Source organism: Carassius gibelio, chromosome A15 (assembly GCF_023724105.1).
Source record: "Carassius gibelio isolate Cgi1373 ecotype wild population from Czech Republic chromosome A15, carGib1.2-hapl.c, whole genome shotgun sequence".
Classification (NCBI taxonomy): domain Eukaryota; kingdom Metazoa; phylum Chordata; class Actinopteri; order Cypriniformes; family Cyprinidae; genus Carassius; species Carassius gibelio.
The window spans coordinates 17,171,827-17,193,741 of NC_068385.1; the positions used below are offsets into that span (position 1 = coordinate 17,171,827).

Sequence of the window (21,915 nt, forward strand, 5' to 3'; positions counted from 1 at the left end):
CTTCTATTTTATTTTTATTTTTATTTCTTTTTGCATTAGTAACCTTTAATTTAGAGCAATATAAACTGGGGGAGTGTCTTTGTGTCAGACATGTGTCACTTCTCTCACATCTGATTGGTCCAGCTTCAGTTTGAGATCTCTAACACAGAACATAGCCTGCCCCGGAGTAGGTTAGCCGTGCAGCGTAAGATACCATGGCAACGAACACCGATTAAAGCCGAGCTACTTTCATAGTACCTAAAACCCAGGGTTGGCGGAAACTAAGCTGAAACATAGCTGGCTAGCCACCTAATCCGGCTTCATGGTACAGGCCCCAGGTCCCCGTTTTTCGTAATTCGTTTACTCAGTTAGATGGTTTTGATTGTTGATTATTTGGTTCTTCGAAGCTAATCCTGGAGTTGCTGTCATAGCAACAGGTCCGTAAGCGTAATTCTATACATCTATACTATAGAATTACTATAGGATCTTAATATTATATAATATTTCTTATTATATAGCATCTTATGTGTGTGCTAATTACAACAGTGAAATAAAAATGTAAAACCTGAACAAATACTAGAAATCATGAATATAAATAATTGGGAATCATGTAAAATAAAATACAATAAAAGCATTTTAACATTTATGTAGTTTTGGTTGTATCCTTATAAAGTGTCTTTTTTAATTATATGATGTCAGTACGTTGCTGTCTTGCCGCCAGCCTGAAGGTCTGGAATCTATGGCAGCTTTAATTAGCCAAGGCCCGCCCATGAGAACGACATGTCAAAAAAACAATCACAGTTCGTTTATCATTCATTGTCACATTTCAAGGCATGGAAATGCCTTGAAACTCTCTGACGTATTTTAAGGATTCTATGCTGCAAACTTTAAATATTTCACATACATTTGAGAATCCAGCATTTAGTTGATCCTGATAAGCACTCATCATCACAGTAAACACGATGGCTTTCTACTTTAGTAAGGGGGTATGGCGCCACGGTATCTTTGTTTCCAGGTGGAATGTTAAAGGGGGGGGTGAAATGCTATTTCATGCATACTGAGTTTTTTACACTGTTAAAGAGTTGGATTCCCATGCTAAACATGGACAAAGTTTCAAAAATTAAGTTGTACGTTTGAAGGAGTATTTCTGTTCCAAAAATACTTTTTTGTCAAACTTGTTTGTCACAAGTTTCGGAAAGTTTTTTTTCTGAGTATGGCTCTGTGTGACGTTAGATGGAGCGGAATTTCCTTATATGGGTCCTAAGGGCACGTCTGCCGGAAGAGCGCGCATTCCCGTATAGCAGAGCACTGAGAGGCTGAGCACAGAAATTCACTGATCAGAGCGAGAACGTCGCGAAATGTCACAAAAGGAGTGTGTTTTTGGTTGCCAGGGCAAGACAACCCTGCACAGATTACCAAAGAAAAAACAGCATTAAGGGACCAGTGGATGGAGTTTATTTTTACAGAGCATCAACGGAGTTGTGCAAGTGTTTGTGTTTGTTTCCTGCATTTCGAAGATGCTTGTTTTACAAACAAGGCCCAGTTTGACGACGGATTTGCGTATCGTTTATTTCTTAAGGATGATGCAATCCCAACGAAAAAGGGTCACGATTGTGTGTTGGAACTGCAGGCGGTGAGTAAAACTGCTTAAAATATCTCTTCCTCCTTGTTAGTGCGTCCGCCTCCCATGCCGGAGACCTGGGTTCGAGCCCCGCTCGGAGCGAGTCCTTGCTGCTGCTGCTCTCGTTCAGTTTCAGCCTCGGGATCTGATTCTGGATCATAAATAAACGGCTGAATCTGACAGTTAGCCATGGTTTGTTTTGGATGATGGTTTTTTCCTCAAGGTAATGTCACAGCTTCCAAACGCTCTTAACGCAAAAGCCTCCTGGCGCTCGTGATTCTTTAGCTCCGCCCACACGTCACGCCTCCAGTCGGTCGTGTTTTTCCGGGAAAAATCGGTACAGACTATCTTTCTCTTATGAATATAATAAAACTAAAGACTTTTTGGAGTTATGAAGGATGCAGTACTACTCTATAGGTACTCAAGATTAACAGGATATTGAGTGAAAATGAGCATTTCACCTCCCCCCCCCCCCTTTAAAGAATGCGACACAAACGTCTCCCAGAAATCCTGCAGAATTCAACCAATCCGATGATGACTTCGACACTCCTGAAGTGTTTCCACTTTTGTATTATGCATCAGACATTTAGCCAACGGTCTGTGGCCTGACGTGTGATGCTGAGACTACCGCCAGCCAGTTGCTGCATTGCTGGTTTTGAGTATTGATACATCTGCCCTTTACGAGGAACACTAAAAGGCACAGTAATCTTAGACAACTGATTTTGTTTTCAACTGATATGATTTTAAATTTTCGAAGCCAGACCCAGTTTGCATTACAAAATTGTGATGGAGAATGTGAACAGACCCTATGAAGACAAAGCTTTTTAATATCTTTTGCATTTTCCTCGAAGGCCATTTAATCAAATCCATACGTCCCAGCTTTCTTTTTTTGTTAATTATCAGCAATGCAGTAAGCATGGTCTTTTATTATGGAGCTGCACAAATACCGTTTGTTATTCAGTAAGAGTATATATAAAGAGTATACATGCCAGTGGCTGTGTTTCAAATCACACCCTACTCCCTCATTCACTATTCCCTACATGAGTTTACTAAAATAGTCCACCTGACAGAGACAATGAAAACTGATGAGTGAATTCAGACACTGATCAACAGCTGCTGTTAACGAGTAGAATCACCGAAGAAAAAAGAGAAACAAGACACACACAAGAACTACAACTGACTTCAGCCACGCTTTAGATAAAATCAACCGAAGATTTAAACAATCAACAAACAGCTTTACCAACTTCACTCATTACTAACCAGACTGACTTTATTTCTATCAGATCAGAGATCAAAGATCAAAAGATCTTATTGAGAATTACAGAGATTTAGATGATAATGTTACTGTTTCGTTTGCTTTAGTTGGGACCCTTGACTTTTGTACTTTAAATTTTGTTTCATTGCTGTATTTGTATCTTTATGGTACATCTGTTACAGCAACATTAATATTGATAGTCAAGTGATTATGGCTGTTTCTGTCAGGCATTATCTACTAGACTGACTTAAAGTTTTGCTATTGTAATGAAATATTATTATTTATTTTTTTTGTTTCTTCAATATTATAAGATTGAACAGTAATGTGATAACCAGAACATATGGATTTAACAACAGTTTGAGTTTTAAATATTATGGGCAGCACTGTACACTACACTCAAAGAGAGACATCAACAATCAGCATGTGAATCTCAACAATGGTGACAATCAAAAGGTTTATGATGCAATGCATGCTGGGTACCAGCACAGGATAAAACTCATCCATGACTCCCAGCATGCATTGCAGCATGAATAAACTAAGCCCCTCGACTGTTCACTTATTTTCTTGAATTCTTATGTGCTTATAACTTTGCTTATGTCTTAAGTTTTAGAAGCTGTTTTTGAAGTTCAGAACTTATCTGTTTATTTATTTTGTGGACTGTCACCATTGTTGTGATTCATACGCTGATTCTTGATGTTTCTGTCTAAATGTCAGCAAAGTTTTTTTTTTTTTTTTTTATGAATTACATTTTCTTAACAGTCTTTCATAATTTAAGGCTCAGCAGTGTTTCTTCTTTTGCTGTAGTATCAATATTCAGTAAGAGAAGGGACATAATAGAGTGTTTGTTCTTGTCAATCTAGAAACAACAATACCAGATTTATTTCTTCGGTTGACCTTTTTTTTTTGCTATAACAAGTTCCAAAGATGCATTGTTACAGCATGTAAAAAAAAAAAAAAAAAAAAACTCAGTTGTTGAAAAGTCACGTTCAAGAGCCCAACTAAAGTAAACACTGATGTCCATCATTCTGTTTGTTAATAGCAGGTGTTCATCACTAATGCTCAATCATCAATCACAGAATTATCTCATTAACTTCACTAATTCAGTGTAACTCAAACACTCTGTAGTGTGTACACATTATAAGTGTTCACTTAAAACTGAGGATTTTGTTGTTGGGTTTAAAGGGTTAAAGATTTAAGATGAAGAAAAAACAGCATGAAATATAATTTAACAGTAATAAACTGTAATTAATTTACAGGAAACAAACTGTAGAAAAACAGTTATTTACTGTCACCCCTGCTGCCAGTAAATAACTGTTTTTCTACAGTTTGTTGCCGTAAATTAATGGTTGCCAGAAAAAAAAAAAGTTTTTCTACAGTTTGTTGCCGTTACTGTAAAATGTAAATGTCAGATTTACCAAATGAAAAAAAAAAAGTTAATTTAACTAAAATATTTGTGAACATCCATACAAAAATAATTATGCAAAGTCATACACTGATAATGAGAGTAAATACTGAACTCAACTGTATTGTGTTTTTGCACAAAGGAGAGTTTTATGTAGTTTAATGTAGTTTTGTTGTTCACCATTTGTGCTGGAGAGTAGAGCCTTCAGTCAATGATGACCCACACATTCTGATCTTTTGCTGCTTTATATAAAAACAGTAAATTTGGATTCTCCTGATGCAGTAGTGATCTCTGTGTTAAGTATTTCAGCACATACATGTGAGCTGCAGTGATTTGAGTAAAAGTCATGCATTAAGTGTTTGCAGTTTTATATTAAGAAATGTTCCTTTTCAGTGGACTCAAATGAAAGAAGTTCATAGTACTAACATCGTAGGAATGTTAGTTTTTAAACTCAAACTGTTTGAAGCAGTGGGAGTGGAGTTAATTCCCACACTGTAAAAATTTTTGCCGTTAAATAACAGTAATTTTCTGGCAGCAGGGGCGCCAGTAAAGTACTGTTAATTTACAGCTCTTAACCATTAATTTACCACTCTTATTTTTTAACAGTATTTTACCGTAAATTCTACCATGGAAATTAACTCCACTCCCACTGCTTCAAACAGTTCGAGTTTTTAAACTAGCATTCCTACGATGTTAGTACTATGAACTTATTTCATTTGAGTCCACTGAGAAGGAATATTTCTTACACTTAATGTGCAGTAATAAAGTAACTAAATACATGACTTTTACTCAAATGACTGCAGCTCATTGTCAGCTGTATTACACATGTATGTGCTGAAGTACTTAACAAAGAGATCACCACTGTATCAACGACTCCACATTTACTGCCTTTATATAAAGCAGCAGAAATTCAGAATTTGTGGCTCATCATTGACTGAAGCACCGGCTCTACTCTACAGCACAATGGTGAACAACAAAACTACATTAAACTAAACGATCTCTCTTGTGCAAACACACATTAATACAGTCAAGTTCAGTATTTACTCTCATTATCAGTGTATGACTTTGCCTAATTTTTTTTCTATGGATGTTCACAAATATTTTAGTTAAATTAACTTATTTTTCATTTGGTAAATCTGACGTTTACATTTTACAGTATATTACTGTTTTTCCTTGACTTGTGGAGAGTTAAATAGGTTTAGGTGTTTTTTTCACTACCATGATGGAGATCAGTGTTTACTTTAGTTGGGCTCTTGAACGTGATGGCTTTTCAACAACTAAGGTTTTTTTTTTTTTTTTTTTAATGCTGTAACAATGCGCCTTTGGAACCTGTTATAGCAAAATAAAAGTACACAGAAGGAAAAAAATCTGATATTGTTGTTTATAGATTGACAAGAACAAATACTATTATTTCTGATCTAATCCCATATCTCTTCTCTTATTGAATATTGATACTACAGCATGAGAAGGAACACTGCTGAGCCATAAGTTATGAAAGACTGTTAAGAAAATGTCACTCATAATAAATAAAAAAAAAAAACCTTTGCTGAAATTTAGACAGAAATATCAAGATTCAGCGTATGAATCACAACAATGGTGACAATCCACAAAATAAATGAACAGATCAGTTCTGAACATCACAACACATGCTACTAAAACTTAAAACAAATGCAAAATTATAAGCACATAAGAATTCAAGAAAATAAGTGAACAATTCAGGGGCATAATTTATTCATGCAGCAATGCATGCTGGGAATCATGGATGAGTTTTATCCTGTGCTGGTACCCAGCATGCATTGCATCATGAACCTTTTGATTGTCACCATTGTTGAGATTCATATGCTGATTGTTGATTTCTCTCTTTGAGTGTTGTGGGGACTGCTGCCCGAAATACTTTTTAACTAAAACTAGTCGTTAAATCCATAAATACTTGTTATCTCACTACTTTTCAATCTTACTAAATTGAAGTGTCATTGACTCAAATATTTCAACACCAAATTAATATTTGATTATTATAGCAACACTTTAAGTCAGTCTATTAGATCACGCCTGTTAGAAACAACCATAATCACTTGACTATCAAAATTAATACTGCTGTAACAGATGCATCATAAAGATACAAATACAGCAATAAAACAAAATGTAAAGTGTAAAAGTCAATGGTCAGGAGCCCAACTAAAGCAAACACTGATCTCCACAATGGTGACGCTAAACGAAACAGTAACATTATCATCTAAATCTCTTTAATTCTCAATAAGATCTTTTGATCTCTGTTCTCTGATCTGACAGAAATAAAGTCAGTCTGGTTAGTAATGTGTGAAGTTGGTGAAGCTGTTTGTTGATCGTTTAAATCTTCAGTTGATTTCATCTAAGGCTGTGGCTGAAGTCAGTTGTATTACATGTGTTTGTCTTGTTATGTTTTTTTCTTCTTCAGTGATTCTACTCATTAACAGCAGCTGTTGATCATTGTCTGAATTCACTCATTAGTGTTCATTCTCTCTGTCAGGTGGACTATATTAGTAAACTCATGTAGGGAATAGTGAATGAGGGTGTAGGGTGTGATTTGAAACACAGCCGCTGAGTGTCGAATTTGAATGTTGTTATTTTACGATATATAGCAGCAGGCTACTTCTCAAAAACGATGAATATTACCCAGAATGCACTGTTTAAATGAAAAACAGTATTTTACTGTCGAAATTTGGCCGTTTTTTTACAGCGATTTTTAACAGTGCATAGTAGAATTTACGGTAAAATACTGTATATACTGTAAAAAATTAAGAGTGGTAAATTAATGGTTGAGAGTTGTAAATTAACAGTACTTTACTGGCACCCCTGCTGCCAGTAAATTACTGTTATTTAACGGCAAATTTTTTTACAGTGGTGTTGTCATGTGAAAGAGAAAGCCACACATGGGAAGAATCATTCTTAATCAGCAGATCAGTTACTGAGATTAAAACTACAAAGGCATGCTGTGAATTGCCCTGGCACTGACTTGCAGATGAGGCAGTGAAGAAATGGAACAAAGATCTTTAATAAGCTAGTGGAAAGTTTACATATACTGTCATCTTGCTGAAACCTTCACACGCTTTGCAAGGACAGAACATTATCACACAGCTTCAAAACATGATTAGGGGTGACACAAAATGTTTAGTCTAAGGCAGGCTACACTTTTGCTATTGGAAATAAACGTCATCTTACAAGTCGGGTTTTCATTTGCCTTCACAGTGGTGCAAGTTTTTTTGAAAGAAACCTGCAGGAAATGGTGCCATTTGTGTGCTCTATGTGTCCACATGATGTGCTGATATGAGTAACAGTAAACTGAATTGTATCATATTGTGGGGAAGAATTAACTAGCCTTAGTGTGTAATGCAATATAACATAATTTTCAATACTAATAGGAGTCAATTTGGCACCTGCAATCACCTATCTACTTTAATAACATTAAAATTCATAGAGGCACTTGCAAAATTGAATGATTTTTTTTCAGAAATTACTATTTTCCATTCATTTTATAAGTATATGAGCTTATCATTACTGTGCTGGTGTACACACAGCAAAAAATCCAGAGTGAAATTAACTCTGCTGGGAGTACATGTGAGACCACACTCAAGAGTGTTAAAGTGTTAAAATGGGAGTGTTAAATTAACACTGAAGCTGAGTTAAAGGTATTTGGATAATTAAGTGATTAATTGAGGGATGACCATTTTTGATGAGACCTGATGTTAACATGCAGAATCAACAAAGATGAAAATCACAATTTTAATGGTGTCACTATTATAGTGGTCAGTGTTTGCTTTAGTTGGGCTCTTGACCCCTAAAATGTTAAGTTGGATTTAGTTGGATGTTATAACTGAGTTATAAAACTGATGGACAAGTAAAGACTATTGTAATTACTGAATTAAAGTTGAAGTTACATTGTTGATTATTGCAGCCCTATGATTCTTCAGCAAAGTATTTCCAGCATTTTAAATACAATCTGAGGAATTTCTTAAAAGTTGTTTGTTCAAAAATCTTTCAAAAGAGTCTTTCCTTTAGACATGCAAACATCAAGAATCAACCTGTGAAAATCAATAAAAGAATGTTGCAATGCATTCTGGGTGCCACCTATCGAAACTCATTCATGGCTCCCATGATGCATTGTGGTATGAATAAATTATTAGCTGAATTGTTTGTTCTGCTGGGAGTACATGTGAGACCACACTCAAGAGTGTGAAAGTGTTAAAATGGGAGTGTTAAATTAACACTGAAGCTGAGTTAAAGGTAATTGGATAATTAAGTGATTAATTGAGGGATGATTGACCATTATTGACGAGAGCTGGTGTTAACATGCAGAATCAACAAAGATGAAAATCACTATTTTATGTCACCATTATAGTGGTCAGTGTTTGCTTTAGCTGGGTTCTTGAGCCTTAAATTTGTAAAGTCAGATTTGGTTCGGCTGTTACAACTGAATTGTAACAAGCAGACAAGAAAAAAAGTCAAAACATGGCCATTTGACCTGAATCGCCAAACTCAATTAAAGCCTAAACAAATTTGATTGATATCATTGATTATAACAACCCTGTGATTGTACAGTATCCGTTGATTAAAATGATTTCTTTAAAGTTGTTCTGATATAAAAAAAATGTGTATTTTAGGCACACACATATATCAAAAATTAGTGTAGGAATCTCAACAACGGTGACAAACAGCATATTCAGAAAAACAGAACAACTCTAAACATTAACAAACTACTAAAAGTAACACGAAAAACATAAATAGAATAGTAAGAATAAAGGAAACTACTGAAACAATTCAGCTAATAATTTATTCATACCGCAATGCATCATGGGAGCCATGAATGAATTTTGATAGGTTGATACCCGGAATACACTGCAACTTTCTTTTTTTTTGATTTTCACAGGTTGATTCTTGATGTTTGCACGTCTATCGGACTCCTTTGAAAGATTTTTGAACAAACAACTTTTAAGAAATTCCTCAGATTGTATTTAAAATGCTGGAAATGCTTTGTCGAAGAATCATTGGGCTGCAATAATCAACAATGCAACTTCAATTCAGTAATTACAATAGTCTTTGCTTATCCATCAGCTTTATAACTCAGTTATAACATCCAGCTAAAAACTAATTTTAACATTTTAGGGGTCAAGAGCCCAACTAAAGCAAACACTGACCACTATAATGGAGACACCATTAAAATAGTGATTTTCGTCTTTGATGATTCTGCATGTTAGCATCAGGTCTCCTCAATAATGGTCAATCATCCCTCAATTAATCAGTTAATTATCTCATTAACTTTAACTCAGCTTCAGTGTTAATTTAACACTCCTATTTTAACACTTTCACACTCTTGAGTGTGGTCTCACATGTACTCCCAGCAGAGTTCATTTCACTCAGATTTGTTTTTTCTGTGCAGCATCTAGGTCTTTAGGGTTAGCAAATACATTTTGTAAATTGGACAATTGTCATGAGAGGCAAATTTTACTATTTCCTTTAAATTACTGGTTATGGAGGGTAAATTATTGATTTTTTTTTAATTCTGAGCAGTTTGAATTTAAAGTGGGCTTCAGAATCGAAATAAAATAACACTTGAGTATCAAGCATTTGTTCTATATTATGTTTTTCTTATAAGTCTCGATGTTACTGAACTTCTTAACAGAGCTGTATTTATAGGTTTTAGCCAGAGTTTGTAATAATGTAAAGGGCATATACAGTCAAATGGTAGGTTTCTGTTAGGAATACTCATATCTAATTCATTTACAGTGAATTATTATTATTAGTTTTAAACACTAATTTCAGGTTCAAAGTTTTTTAAACAATTATTATTTAATGTAACTGGGAACAGAAGCACACACTTCAAGAGGGAAAGTGTTGATGCGTGCTTTCAAGTCCGGTGGAACATTTGAGTAAATGGACAGCATGATGCTGATCCCCATTGAAAATATAACCACCTTTTAGCCGGCTGCTTAGTACAAAGAGAAATCCACACTATGGACAGGAAGTGACTGATCACCACGGTAACATGCCACAGCCTGGTATCGGCCTCAAACAGAGGATTTCCTCTCTCTGTTGGAGTGGTGAGAGCAGATTTTGTTCTTAGATACCTGTCTGCAACAAGCTGTTAGCGTCTACAGTGAGTTGGCTGTCCTCAGTGACCTTTAGAGCCACTGCTGTGGTGCAGCCTCACCTGATCCTCTCTCCGAGGAAACCTGAATTACCAAATGATAAAAGGCAAATATTCTTTAAGTAAGCTATGTTTAAATTTACATTTGCTGAAAAAACGAAGATGTAAACAAACAGTTCAAGTTTTTCACTTTTTACATATGTCAAGTGTTTAAGTCAGTGCAGTAGCACTCATATTTGTGACCATGGACCACAAAACCAGTCATACGGGTCAATTTTCTGAAATTTAGATTTATACATCATCTGAAAGCTGAATAAATAAGTTTCTATATAAATCTAAATATTGTAAAATCTATATATTGAGAAAATAACCTTTTAAGTTGTCCAAATGACATGCTTAGCTATGCATATTATTAATCAAAATTTTTTTTTTTTTATATTTACTGTAGGAAATTTACTAAATAAAAATAAAAAATCTAATTTTAACGCATACAAATTATTTTTGGTTATTGCTACAAATATACCCCAGCGACTTGAGACTTGTTTTGTACTCCAGGGTCACATTTAGTCAGTCATGGTGAAGCTCATTTTCCTTTCCTCTAATTGTTAATGACTTTAGCTCTTCTAATGGCATTCAGTGTTTTCATGCAGACAAACAGAAAGCTGTTATGAATAATTGTACAAATAGGAGTGTCCAGTAGATCTAGAATATGGCAACAGGACAGCTTTGTGTTTAAAGGAAGAAAGAGTAACATTTATGACTGTAGTCTTAGTCCAGTGCAACTGCTGTTTTGCCATTTCATAAGGGCCCTTCATAAAGGCACCAATTTATTAAGGAATCTCTGATGAAATATTATGATTTTAAGACATCTAAATCATATCAGTAAGCTTATAAATTAATAAATGTTATAAAGGTTTGAATGTTGGCTTTATTGTACAAATCTTCTGCACAATCTGACTTTGCTGCAGCCTGGAATTGAACTACTGGTTTCGTCTGGTCAGAGGAGAACTGGCCCCCCAACTGAGCCTGGTTTCTCCCAAGGTTTTTTCCTCCATTCTGTCACCGATGGAGTTTCGGTTCCTTGCCGCTGTCGCCTCTGGCTTGCTTAGTTGGGGTCACTTCATCTACAGCGATATCATTAGCGAAATTCATAGCACACATAGCAGCATGTAAATTATGCAGTGACACAAATTAACCCTTTTATTTGTCTTAATTGCATGCAGAAGTCACTATGAACAATCATTCACTTCAATTGATTAGTTCCAAAAAGAAAGAAAGACAAAAAAGGTTTTATTTCAAATACATACAGTATAAGCTGCAAACCCTGTAAGTGAGCACATGCGAGTGGCCTGACTTCCTAAAGATTTGTATTTATTTATTTTGGGGGGTTAATCATTATTGTACTGATTGTGTAGGTTTATTTTCATATAAATCCATGATTTTGAACTCAAGGACCATATGCTTAGCTGAGAATGTGGTAGGTAAGCCTATATTTTGTCATATATTGACACTAGATTCCTATCTTGAAGAAAATAAAAAGGAGGATGATGAACAGCTGAAGGATGAGAGCCTGAGAATTAGAAAAGTAAATCTCTGTGAGGGGAAACACCCTTCCCTTCTTTCCTTCTCCTAGACACGAGCCAAGCTTCACTTTAAGGAATACAAAGGCAAATAAGCAAATGATGCACAGACTGTCATACAAAGTCACTGGACAGCAAGATGGCAGTCTGATTTGCCTCTATTCTTCCTTGGCTGAGAAGGTATCAGCTAACCCCACAAACGATACAGAAAGAGACAAGCGATCCCATTAATTTTATAAACAGCATTAGCAATGTGCTATGAAATACCCTGTGAACTACAGCACACATTGGTTGGCTTACTGTAATAGGAATGGACATGCTTTACAGATTTCATATGGAAGGGAAACACCACACACAGCAAAATCCCCAGTGTTAATTTAACACTCTGAGTGTGGACTCATATAAACACTGAAGCAGTGTTAAAAGTAACACTGAAGCAGAGTTGAAGTTAATGAGATAATTAAGAAGTTAATTGAGTTATGGTTAAGCACTATTGAAGACACCTGATGTTGACAAGCCGAATCACCAACCGAGAAAAATCACAATTTGTGTGTCACCATTAAAGTGGTCAGTGTTTGCTTTAGTTGGGATCTTGGCTTGTGACTTTTTGCTTTAAAAAATGTGTTTGACAAGCCAAGAGCAAAAATCATCAAGTGGTGATGATTATGTTTTAATGTAATTGTTGTTTGACCTGAATATCTGAGCTCATTTAAACTCCTTCTTCTATGTCAAACCTCCATTATTGATTGTAACAGCTTTGACTCCACAATGAAACAGTCTGTATTCGGTAGCACTTTATTTTACAGTCCTGTTCCTCATGTACATACTATGTGCTTATTATAGTAATTACAATAGCTATGTAATAACTAGGTACTAACCCTGAACTTATCCCTAAACCTACCACATGTAGTTAATTTGTATTACCAGAACTTTCTTAGATAAATACACTGTAAGTACACTATTAGTACACATACTGTAAAATAAAGTGCAACCCTATATTCTCTATACTGACTGTTTTGTAGGCATCTTTTGCAAGTGATTTTTATTCTTTTTTTACAAACATTTTTGTCGTTAGGCACACACAGATAACAAGAATCAGCCCATGAATCTCAACAATGGTGACAAACAACATATTCATATAAACAGATCTACTCTGAACATCACAAAACTAGATACTAAAAATTCACATAAAAACAGCAAAAATGAAATATAGTTAGAATAAAAAGCTAAAAAGACACTTCAGCTCATAATTTATTCATGCCGCAATGCATGATGGGAGCCATGGATGAGTTTTTATTGGCTACAACATGCTTTTTTGATGGTCACCATTGTTGTGATGCTCACGCTCACTCAATCATAAATCAATTAACTTCTTAATTATCTCATTAACTTCAATTCTGCTTCAGTGTTGCTTTTAACAGTGTTTCAGTGTTTATATGAGTCCACACTCAAAGTGTTAAATAAATACTGGGGATTTTGCTGTGTATATAGACCACTTTTTGTACCAAGCTGTAAAAAAAAAAGAAATTTCTGCTGTAAAGTTGGCAGTTTTAATATGGGACTGTGTCTATAGTACTGATTCCCTTTTGGAGCCAACCTTTAGCAGCCGGCTGATGAATTAAAATTTTAGTCATTTCTGTGTTGGATCCACATGAGAGACTGGAAAGCAGCCGTTCAGTGCTTTCAAAAAATATATAAAAACAGATGCATTTTAGTAAAACTGCTAACATTACAGCAGCATAGAAAATGAACATGCATGAGTTTTTTTATTTAATGTTTTTTTAACTAAAAAGGTACTATGATGTTAATGTGATTGTATTCATGCATAGCAGTGGGCTTAAACAGATCACCCTTTGCAACAGATGCAGTTCACAAACAACTGACAGCTTTTAATTAAATATGATTTTCAGTTACGATAATTAATTCTAAAATTCAACATTAGTAATTTACTTTTAACAGCATCAGATGCGCGTTTGCTTATAAGATCTCCCGGTTCTTATACGTGAATTTAGTTCACTGGCCACTCACATTAAATCAGGGGGTTTTCGACTTGAGAACATCTGCAATCGGATCATTCCAATTCATGAATTAATTGTTTTGTGCGATTTGCAAACTGATTTAATGGGTACATTGAAAATAATCAGTTCATTCATAATTCAGACACCGCTTCTGTGTATCGGAGCATATATTATAAGGAGTAACAATAAGTTTAATGAAATGTAGTGAAGTAAAAGCTACTCCAGTAAAGTACTTGAATAATGTACTTAACTGAATATCTCTAAAATGGAGACTGGATTTTCCAGGCTCACTTTGTGGCCTCTGCATTATGATTGTTTGAAGACCAGATATCAGATCAAGACCTAACCTCATGGCCAAGCACAATCCAGTAAGAAACCCTATCCATGCACTCTCCCGTCATTGGCTGTTATGAGCTATCAGCTATCAGGGCTGGTTTTGGAACAGATGATTTTGATGTTGATCCAGGAACATGTTGTACTTGGTGAAATCAGGCTTGCTGATATCCCAGCAATGCCATACCGTGATCGACCTGCAACCATTGGGTATTTGAGTGTGTGGCAAGTGTGCTGTGTTTTAAAATGCCAAATATATGGGAGATAAACTGTCAGATCTGTTAACGGCCTCGGACCTGTGAATGAGGGGGAGGTATAAATTAATATAGCTAAATGAAGCCACTTATCTTTGCTAGCATTCCTACAGAGCCACAGCCAACTCTGCAGGAGCCCAATAGAGCATGGCGTTGAGAGCTGAGGTCATGATATAACGCACTACAGAGGCCTTCTCTCTGCAGGTCTGCGCTATTCTCTCAATACAAGGCCACTTAGAGAGTATCACATCAGTCAACAAGTGCTTTATGCTGGATTACTAACTGAAGAGCAGGAAACATGGGAGCTATTTCAGGCTACCCGCACCAGGGATTCAGATGAGATGAGCATGATTCATATGTTGAACTATGCTTTTGCTCATCTCTATTTCAGACCTGCTCTGTTACGTTTTGTAGTGTCCATCTGTTATCTTTCTAAAATCCCAATATATAGCTGGTCTCCAGCATATGCATTAGATGACGATGTGCTAAGACAACTACCTTAATAACAAGTATAATATTGCTGGTGAAAATCATGGCTGTACTGCAACCACCCACCTAGAAATTTTTAATGTTCTAGGAATGTTTTCAGCGGCTAGTTTTATTTAACTTCCCAGAATGTTCTTTTAAAAGGTAGGATAACATTCTCTAAAAACATTCTAAAAATGTCTATTGATAACATTGTTACAACATTATTCTCTAACATTCTAATAAAGATTCCCATCACACTAGATGTGGACTGACATTGCTCAGAAGTCAGATGTTGGTTGAAAGTGAAAACCCAACCTCTGATTGGTGTCAAACTCTAGTGTAAATACTCCAATGACAGTATTACCAACTTAACTTATTACAAACAAGATTTATTTCTGTCATAAATGTAAAAAAGTTATTATTGAGATTAAAAGAGGTGTTGACGGTTTATTGAAAATAATAGTTTAGTTCGAAGTCACCATTATGGTGATCAGTACTTAGACAGTATGACTCTTTTCAGTGTTACTGTTAATACATTTTTTAAAATAACACTGTAACTCTATTTGTTAAGGCAAAAACAGTGAGAAAAATGTTCTGCACATTCTCCCACGTAACAATCTAATCAGCTGCTTTTATATGGAGTCTATCCTATTTTACTCATTTAATATTAGTGTTTACAACAAATGTGCTGAAGATCCTATATATTTACATCATAAATATTTGAGTCTGTTCTATTTAAGATCCATTGTTCAAGAACTGCAGGTGATTTAAACACACAGATACTTCAAGAATTACTGTATGAATCTCAACAATGGTGACATGCTTCATGCTGCAATGCATTCTGGGTGAGTTTTGTATGATGTACCCAGAATACATAGCAGCATGAAGCATCTCACCATTGTTGAGATTCATACACTGATTCTTGATGTTTGTGTGACAAAGAAAGTTTTTTGACCTTTAAACTATTTGCTGTAAACTCTGCTGTGTCTTAGATTGTTGATCTATTGTGTCACTTTCATAAACATTATGCAATTGACACCTTACTTGCAGCCAGCATTGTCTAACCAGAAGTTGTCTTGCGGTTTTAGCCTTAACAAAGATTACAGCAGCTAAAGAACAACACTGACAAGCCAAGTGTCAAATTGGACAACTAAAGCCTTGCCTTACCACCATTATGGTGACATCAAATCAAACTATTACTTTGAAACAGACATTAACATCTAAAACCTCTGCTTAAATCTTAATTAGAATGTTAAGGTATGATATTCTAATAATGTTATTAATTAACATGTTTAGAATGTTTTTAGAGAACATTGTCCTATCTTTTGAGAGAACATTCTGGGAACAAAAATAAAACTACCCGTTAAAAACCTTCCATGGGAATGTTTTTAGAACATTTTTAGAACAAAAAAAAAATTCTAGCTGGGCAGCTAGAACCGCATATAAACTTGCCATAGTGCACGGCAAGTACATGATTGGCTCATTGTCTATCACAGGCTTTGCAGTGTTAATAGTGGCTCCAGTCAGCAGACAGCATGGCACATGCTCAATTCAAATCAGTCAACATGCCACTAGACATTCCACAAGACATTAATTCCTTTCAAGTGAGTACAGCCAGCTCTGGAAAGCAAGATCTCCAGGATGGAGTCCAGAGAGGCACTCCCAGCACACATTTGCCTTAGAGCACCTCTGAAGGATTTGCTAATCAGATTGGGAATTTGTGGAATTGGTGGGGGGGGGGGGGGGGTGCAATTTATTAAAATCCCATCTGACGGCAGAGGTGTGCCATCGGATCTGGGGATGAATTCATATACCTTCAAGTAGAGCCAGCTGAGTGTCAATGAGGAGGAGACCTAATGGATTGAACTCCACTGATGTTCTGAGCCAGAGACTTTTGCCTTTTAAAAAGCTCCCCTTACTTTAAGTTTTGCTGTGTGAAATGAGTGCTTCTTAATTCTTACAAGTCTAGAAGGAGGCAAGTCCTCGCTTTCCTTTCATCTGGCCCTGGCTCTCCTCCCTTAGCTTGCATATAATTTAAAAGCTGTTGTCATAAAACAGCCTAATTATTTTGGCTACAGGAGTGAGACATGGGGCCCGTCTGCCATGCAGTAGTACTGGAAGCGACTGCACTAATAGACAACCAACCATGGTGTTTAAAGGGCACCGTTACCTGATACTTTGCACAAAATTATTGGTTGTCATAAGGTTACATGTATGACATATGTCTGAGTGATAAATTACCACAGGGGGGTATAAGAGAGTGAGGGGGAAAACTGTTACATGATAATTGCTACTTCCACCAAAGGCTTTCCATTGTGTATGATGTGACTGCCAACAGCTTAGGTATGCTTACAAAATCAATCAACAATTTAGATACACTGGACGTAATGCCAGTTCAAATAAAACAAACAGACTCTGGGATCCCACAACATAATAACTCCACAACAGCAGTGATTGCATAATTTTTAACACTGTATGGTTTAACATGAAGTCTCACGGTGAGTGCTCTTGTGCCCTTGAATAAACATTTTATGGGGTCAATGTAATGAATGATGTGAGCCTTTTGGCTCCAAAATGACATTCCCAAAGCTCCGACAGAGACTGTTCCATATGTCAAAACTGTCACCAATTAGCAAGAATGGAAGAAGAGAGACATTTAGGCTTGACTTAAACCATCACAGTAACAGCAATATTTCTGGTGACATAGTAACTTCCCAATGCCCTCAAATTTCTACCTGCCCTGTAACTCACTCACACCAGTAGAGAAAACATTCCACCTGCACGAGCAGTCCAAACAGACTCACAGGCACTGAACTTTGCTAACTGTCCAGTACAGAGGTCATTGGATAACAAGGCACTCAAAGGACAATGTGTGCATTGTGGAAAGCAATGACAAATCTCTCAGTGAGTTAATTTGAGTTGACTTCAGGCTCATTTGTGTCAATTCATCTAACTGAATGTTTGTATATGATTTATCCTACAAAAGGCATTACCTTATGCTTAGCGTTGGGCCTTAAGTCAGAACTGTGACACGTTGCACTCTCACTGCGCAAATATCACAGATGCCCTACAGACAGTCCTGAGTCTAACAGGCCAGCAATTTGTCATGCAATGTATGGAGGAAATAGTTGAGCTGTTTTTGGCCTCAAGTACAATTAGTAAAACGAAAATGGCAGACTGCTGAAATTAAGACGTGGCCCTGACGGCTTTTATGGAAAACTTATCACAATTGCAGATCCTACGAGGCAACAAGAGCAGAATTTCTCCATAAATTTATTCAGCATCAGTGAGACGAGCTGGGAGTGCTCTCTTTTAGGAACAGCTTGGAAACACATATATCAGCTAGTGCAGAATAAATTATTTTTGTGAAAATAAATAAATAAATAAATAAATTGTGAAATACACTGGCTTTGTTTGGAAACTGGGAACAGACCCACACAAATCCTTTCCAATCACGACTAAACATTGAACAAGAACATTAAAACAACTGCAATTTAATGATGGGGCCAAAAAAATAACAACAATAAAAAAACTAGTTGGAGATTTTTGACTTCCTTGTCTTGTACTGCGTTGCTCCATACCACAGTTTGTACTTGCTAATCCAGGCTCTAAGGAGAGCGCAACATCATGCAGCATAGGCTGCTGGTGTCTGCGGCCAAAGACACTGACCTAATGGGTCACTGCACTCAAAGAAAATTATATATTTTAGTAATTTGCTCAGTCTACTTAAATTAAGCTAAAACAACATAAATCTCAGTTTTTGCACTCAATTTTATTATATTAAATGAAATTACATTTGTTAAATGTTAACTTAAACCATTGAAGTTAATAATTTATGTTGCAGTGACTGAAACTGGGTATTAGATTTATATTTCCCAGCATGCTTTGCATAGGGATAGACCAGGAGAATAAATGTTGATATTAAGTGCTGTTTAATGTGTTTTTGGTAAAGGGAAAGACCTATTTGGTAAAGACCTATTAAAGTTTGTTGTTTAGTTATTTTTGACATTTAAAAGAGTCTATTTTTATGTTGATTATTGAGGTTACCATTATGGTGAAGTATACACCCTGTGGTTAAGCCATAGGCTACATGAGCTGTGTTTGTGTTGAGTTTGTGTGAACATTTTTACATGATCATTACTTGCATGCTGCAAAATTTTTTACTTACGTAAGAAAGTGTTATCTTGGCTGTTACATTCTCATAGCAATGAAAAAAATATATCTGTTTGAGGGACAGCATGCAATTTAAGAAGTTTATGTTGTCAGCATTTCTGTTCTTAATCAAATTATCATAAAACATTTACGTGCATGTATGATAGCTATTGACAACCTAAGCACAGGCTCCATTCTTCACCACAGTGTTTAAGGTTTAATTTTATGTTGTTTGAACTCCTTTGAATGTTCAAAAGAGCGAAACATTAAAAACTTAAACTCTAACAGGCCTTTCCATTTTCATAAAAATGCAGAAAACTCATCCAACTCTACCCGAAAGCACCAGTCTAAACAGCAACAACACTATTTAGATCAACGAGTGAATTATGTTCAGAGCACATTCACAGAATATGTCAAATGAAATTGGTGTGATCTCATAAAATTAGCATGAATTTTACTCATCAGTACATTTAACTTAATTTAAGTTAAAATAAATCGGTTTAAATGTGTGTAAATATGCAACATAATTTTATCAAGTTAGACCAACAAGCTGTTTTTTTGAGTGTGGACAGTGATGTCCACCGTAAAGTTTTAAATTTGTCAAAGCTACAAAACCTGACAGAAAGAGTCCCACTGTAGTCTTCAGAAATGAAGTTGTGTTTTCGATTAAAAAATTCATCACCCTCCCCATCAGCAAAGCAAAGCACTCTATGATCGCGGGGAATGGCCTTCAAGAGAAACAATTCTGACCACATTCATTTTCCCACTTGAGCACTCTGGCACAAGAAGGCGGAGAACTAACATCTGTAGCTGAGTTAACGTTTATGACATTTCGTTATAAAATCTCTGCAGCCTGCATTTGCTGGTTTGTACTACAGTATTTGCAAGCTTGAATTCTTTGAATTTGATTGAAAAAGACAGGACGTTGTAGTTTGTAAACCACCTAAATAAGCATTTACAATCAGTTCTATGCCTCTCTTAAGTGAATTTATATTACCACAAAGGTTTATTATGCCAATCCTGTGACTTACTAGACTTTTTAAGGTATCGAAAGCACTGGTTATATCATGTCTTTATTTACTCAAATAAATCTTTTCTCAGAAATAAGACCTCCTTCTTTCGGTTCGAAAATGACCTGGATGCTATTAGGCAAAAGCAAAACATACTCAAATATGAATCATGTGAATGTCACCACTCCAAATGTTTCTCATTAATGTGAACCGGATTCCTCAGCAAGCAGGCTTGGTGGTAATGCTCAAGATCTGAGGGATTTCTCTGAATTGCAATTAGTTTTTTTTTATTTTTGAATTATGCATCATAGATATGAATATTAAATGTATAAGATTGCTTTGTAATATTCCATGTTATGCCAGCATGCTCACATATTATTACTATACTTTAACCTCCAGTGAAAATTCACAACTAAAATCAGTAGTAAACATGACCACCTGCAGCGCCTATCGTTTGCACAAGTCCTCTGACTTTACTCTCTGCAGAATTCACACTTCTGGTTGCTACAAAATATGAAGAAAAATAAGTCTATAGAGTTCCTTCTACACCAGTAATGTTTCTCAGGATATACCTCCTATATGAGTCATCAAAGTGCACACCTACCTCCTTGCAGTGAAGGACTCAGCTGTATTGTGAGGATGAATCCGAGAAGGAGCAACACAACCCTCCTGTTAGCCATCTCTCCCTAAAATGCACTGGCCCTCCCTGAATCAGCTGGTTTTGTTCTCCAGGAGATAATTACCACTTCAAAAATGTCTCAAAAAAAAAAAAAAAAAAAAAGTGAAAGGGGGAGGGGGTATGTGGGAGAAAATGATACGGGACACAAAGTAATTAGGAAAGCAAAGCATTTGGTTCGATGGATCATTGCACTTTTTTCTATTCTATGTCTGGTGTTGCTGCTTTTATTCTGGTCACTCCTGCCAAAAAAGCTGAGTGCTGCCAGAGAAAGAAAGAGAGTGAGTGAAAGAGAAATAGAATGAGACATGCAGGGAGGAAAGACAGGAGAGAGGGGAGGGAAGAAAAGAGACCCGCTTTCCCACTCTCTCGTCCAAGAGGAATTTCACTTTTTTGCCAGACATTCACATGGACTTTAAGAGGACTTTACTTTTTTATGTGAGCAGAGAAATAAAACAAAATCAGTTTTCAGATAATGATGTTCACGCCATAGCTGGGTTTCTTCCTTACAACCACTCACACACAATGCATCATTGCTCAAGTAGTTACAACAGTTCTCATTCCTTTAAAATGACGAGTGTTTTTTTTTCCAACGGCTGCTCAGTAAATGGGAAACTTGACCAATGTTTGTCTAAGAGACTTGGGGGAAATAAAGCCCATTGTTCTGAGAAAGTCATGTTGAATGTTTTGTAATGCATCTGTTACACCTGCCAGGAGTAACTGTACTGACATTCATTACAGATGAAAGTGTGACCACTTGCATGTTATCAGTAATACAAAATCTTCATGAAGCATATCAAGAATGCACGTAAACTTGTTACAATCAGAAAACTAAATAATGTAAATGACAGGCTAGACATTAGTGGTCAGGTAAAAAAGAAAGAAAGAAGAGCATCTCTTTCTCAAAAGAGGAAAATCTGGGCATGCTTTAAGAAAGCGATCATTCTCTTAAACATGAGCATTGTGCACTTGTAATGAGTGAACAAAAGTCAACAGAAAGAAAGACAACTGATGGGACAGAGAGATGCTCTGGGACGGACAAACTC

General features: G+C 36.1%; 1 protein-coding gene across 1 annotated transcript in view; it reads right to left on the reverse strand.

Moving 5' to 3' along the window:
- Nucleotides 1–21,078, reverse strand: part of LOC128028860 (elastin-like) — a 73,020-nt gene extending 51,942 nt beyond the window's left edge. The window contains exon 1 of the mRNA XM_052616182.1: nucleotides 20,798–21,078. Within this exon, the coding sequence (XP_052472142.1) occupies nucleotides 20,798–20,873 (76 nt within the window). The 5' untranslated portion in view covers nucleotides 20,874–21,078. The remainder of the gene's footprint in view (nucleotides 1–20,797) is intronic.
- Between the last annotated feature and the right edge of the window lie 837 nt (nucleotides 21,079–21,915).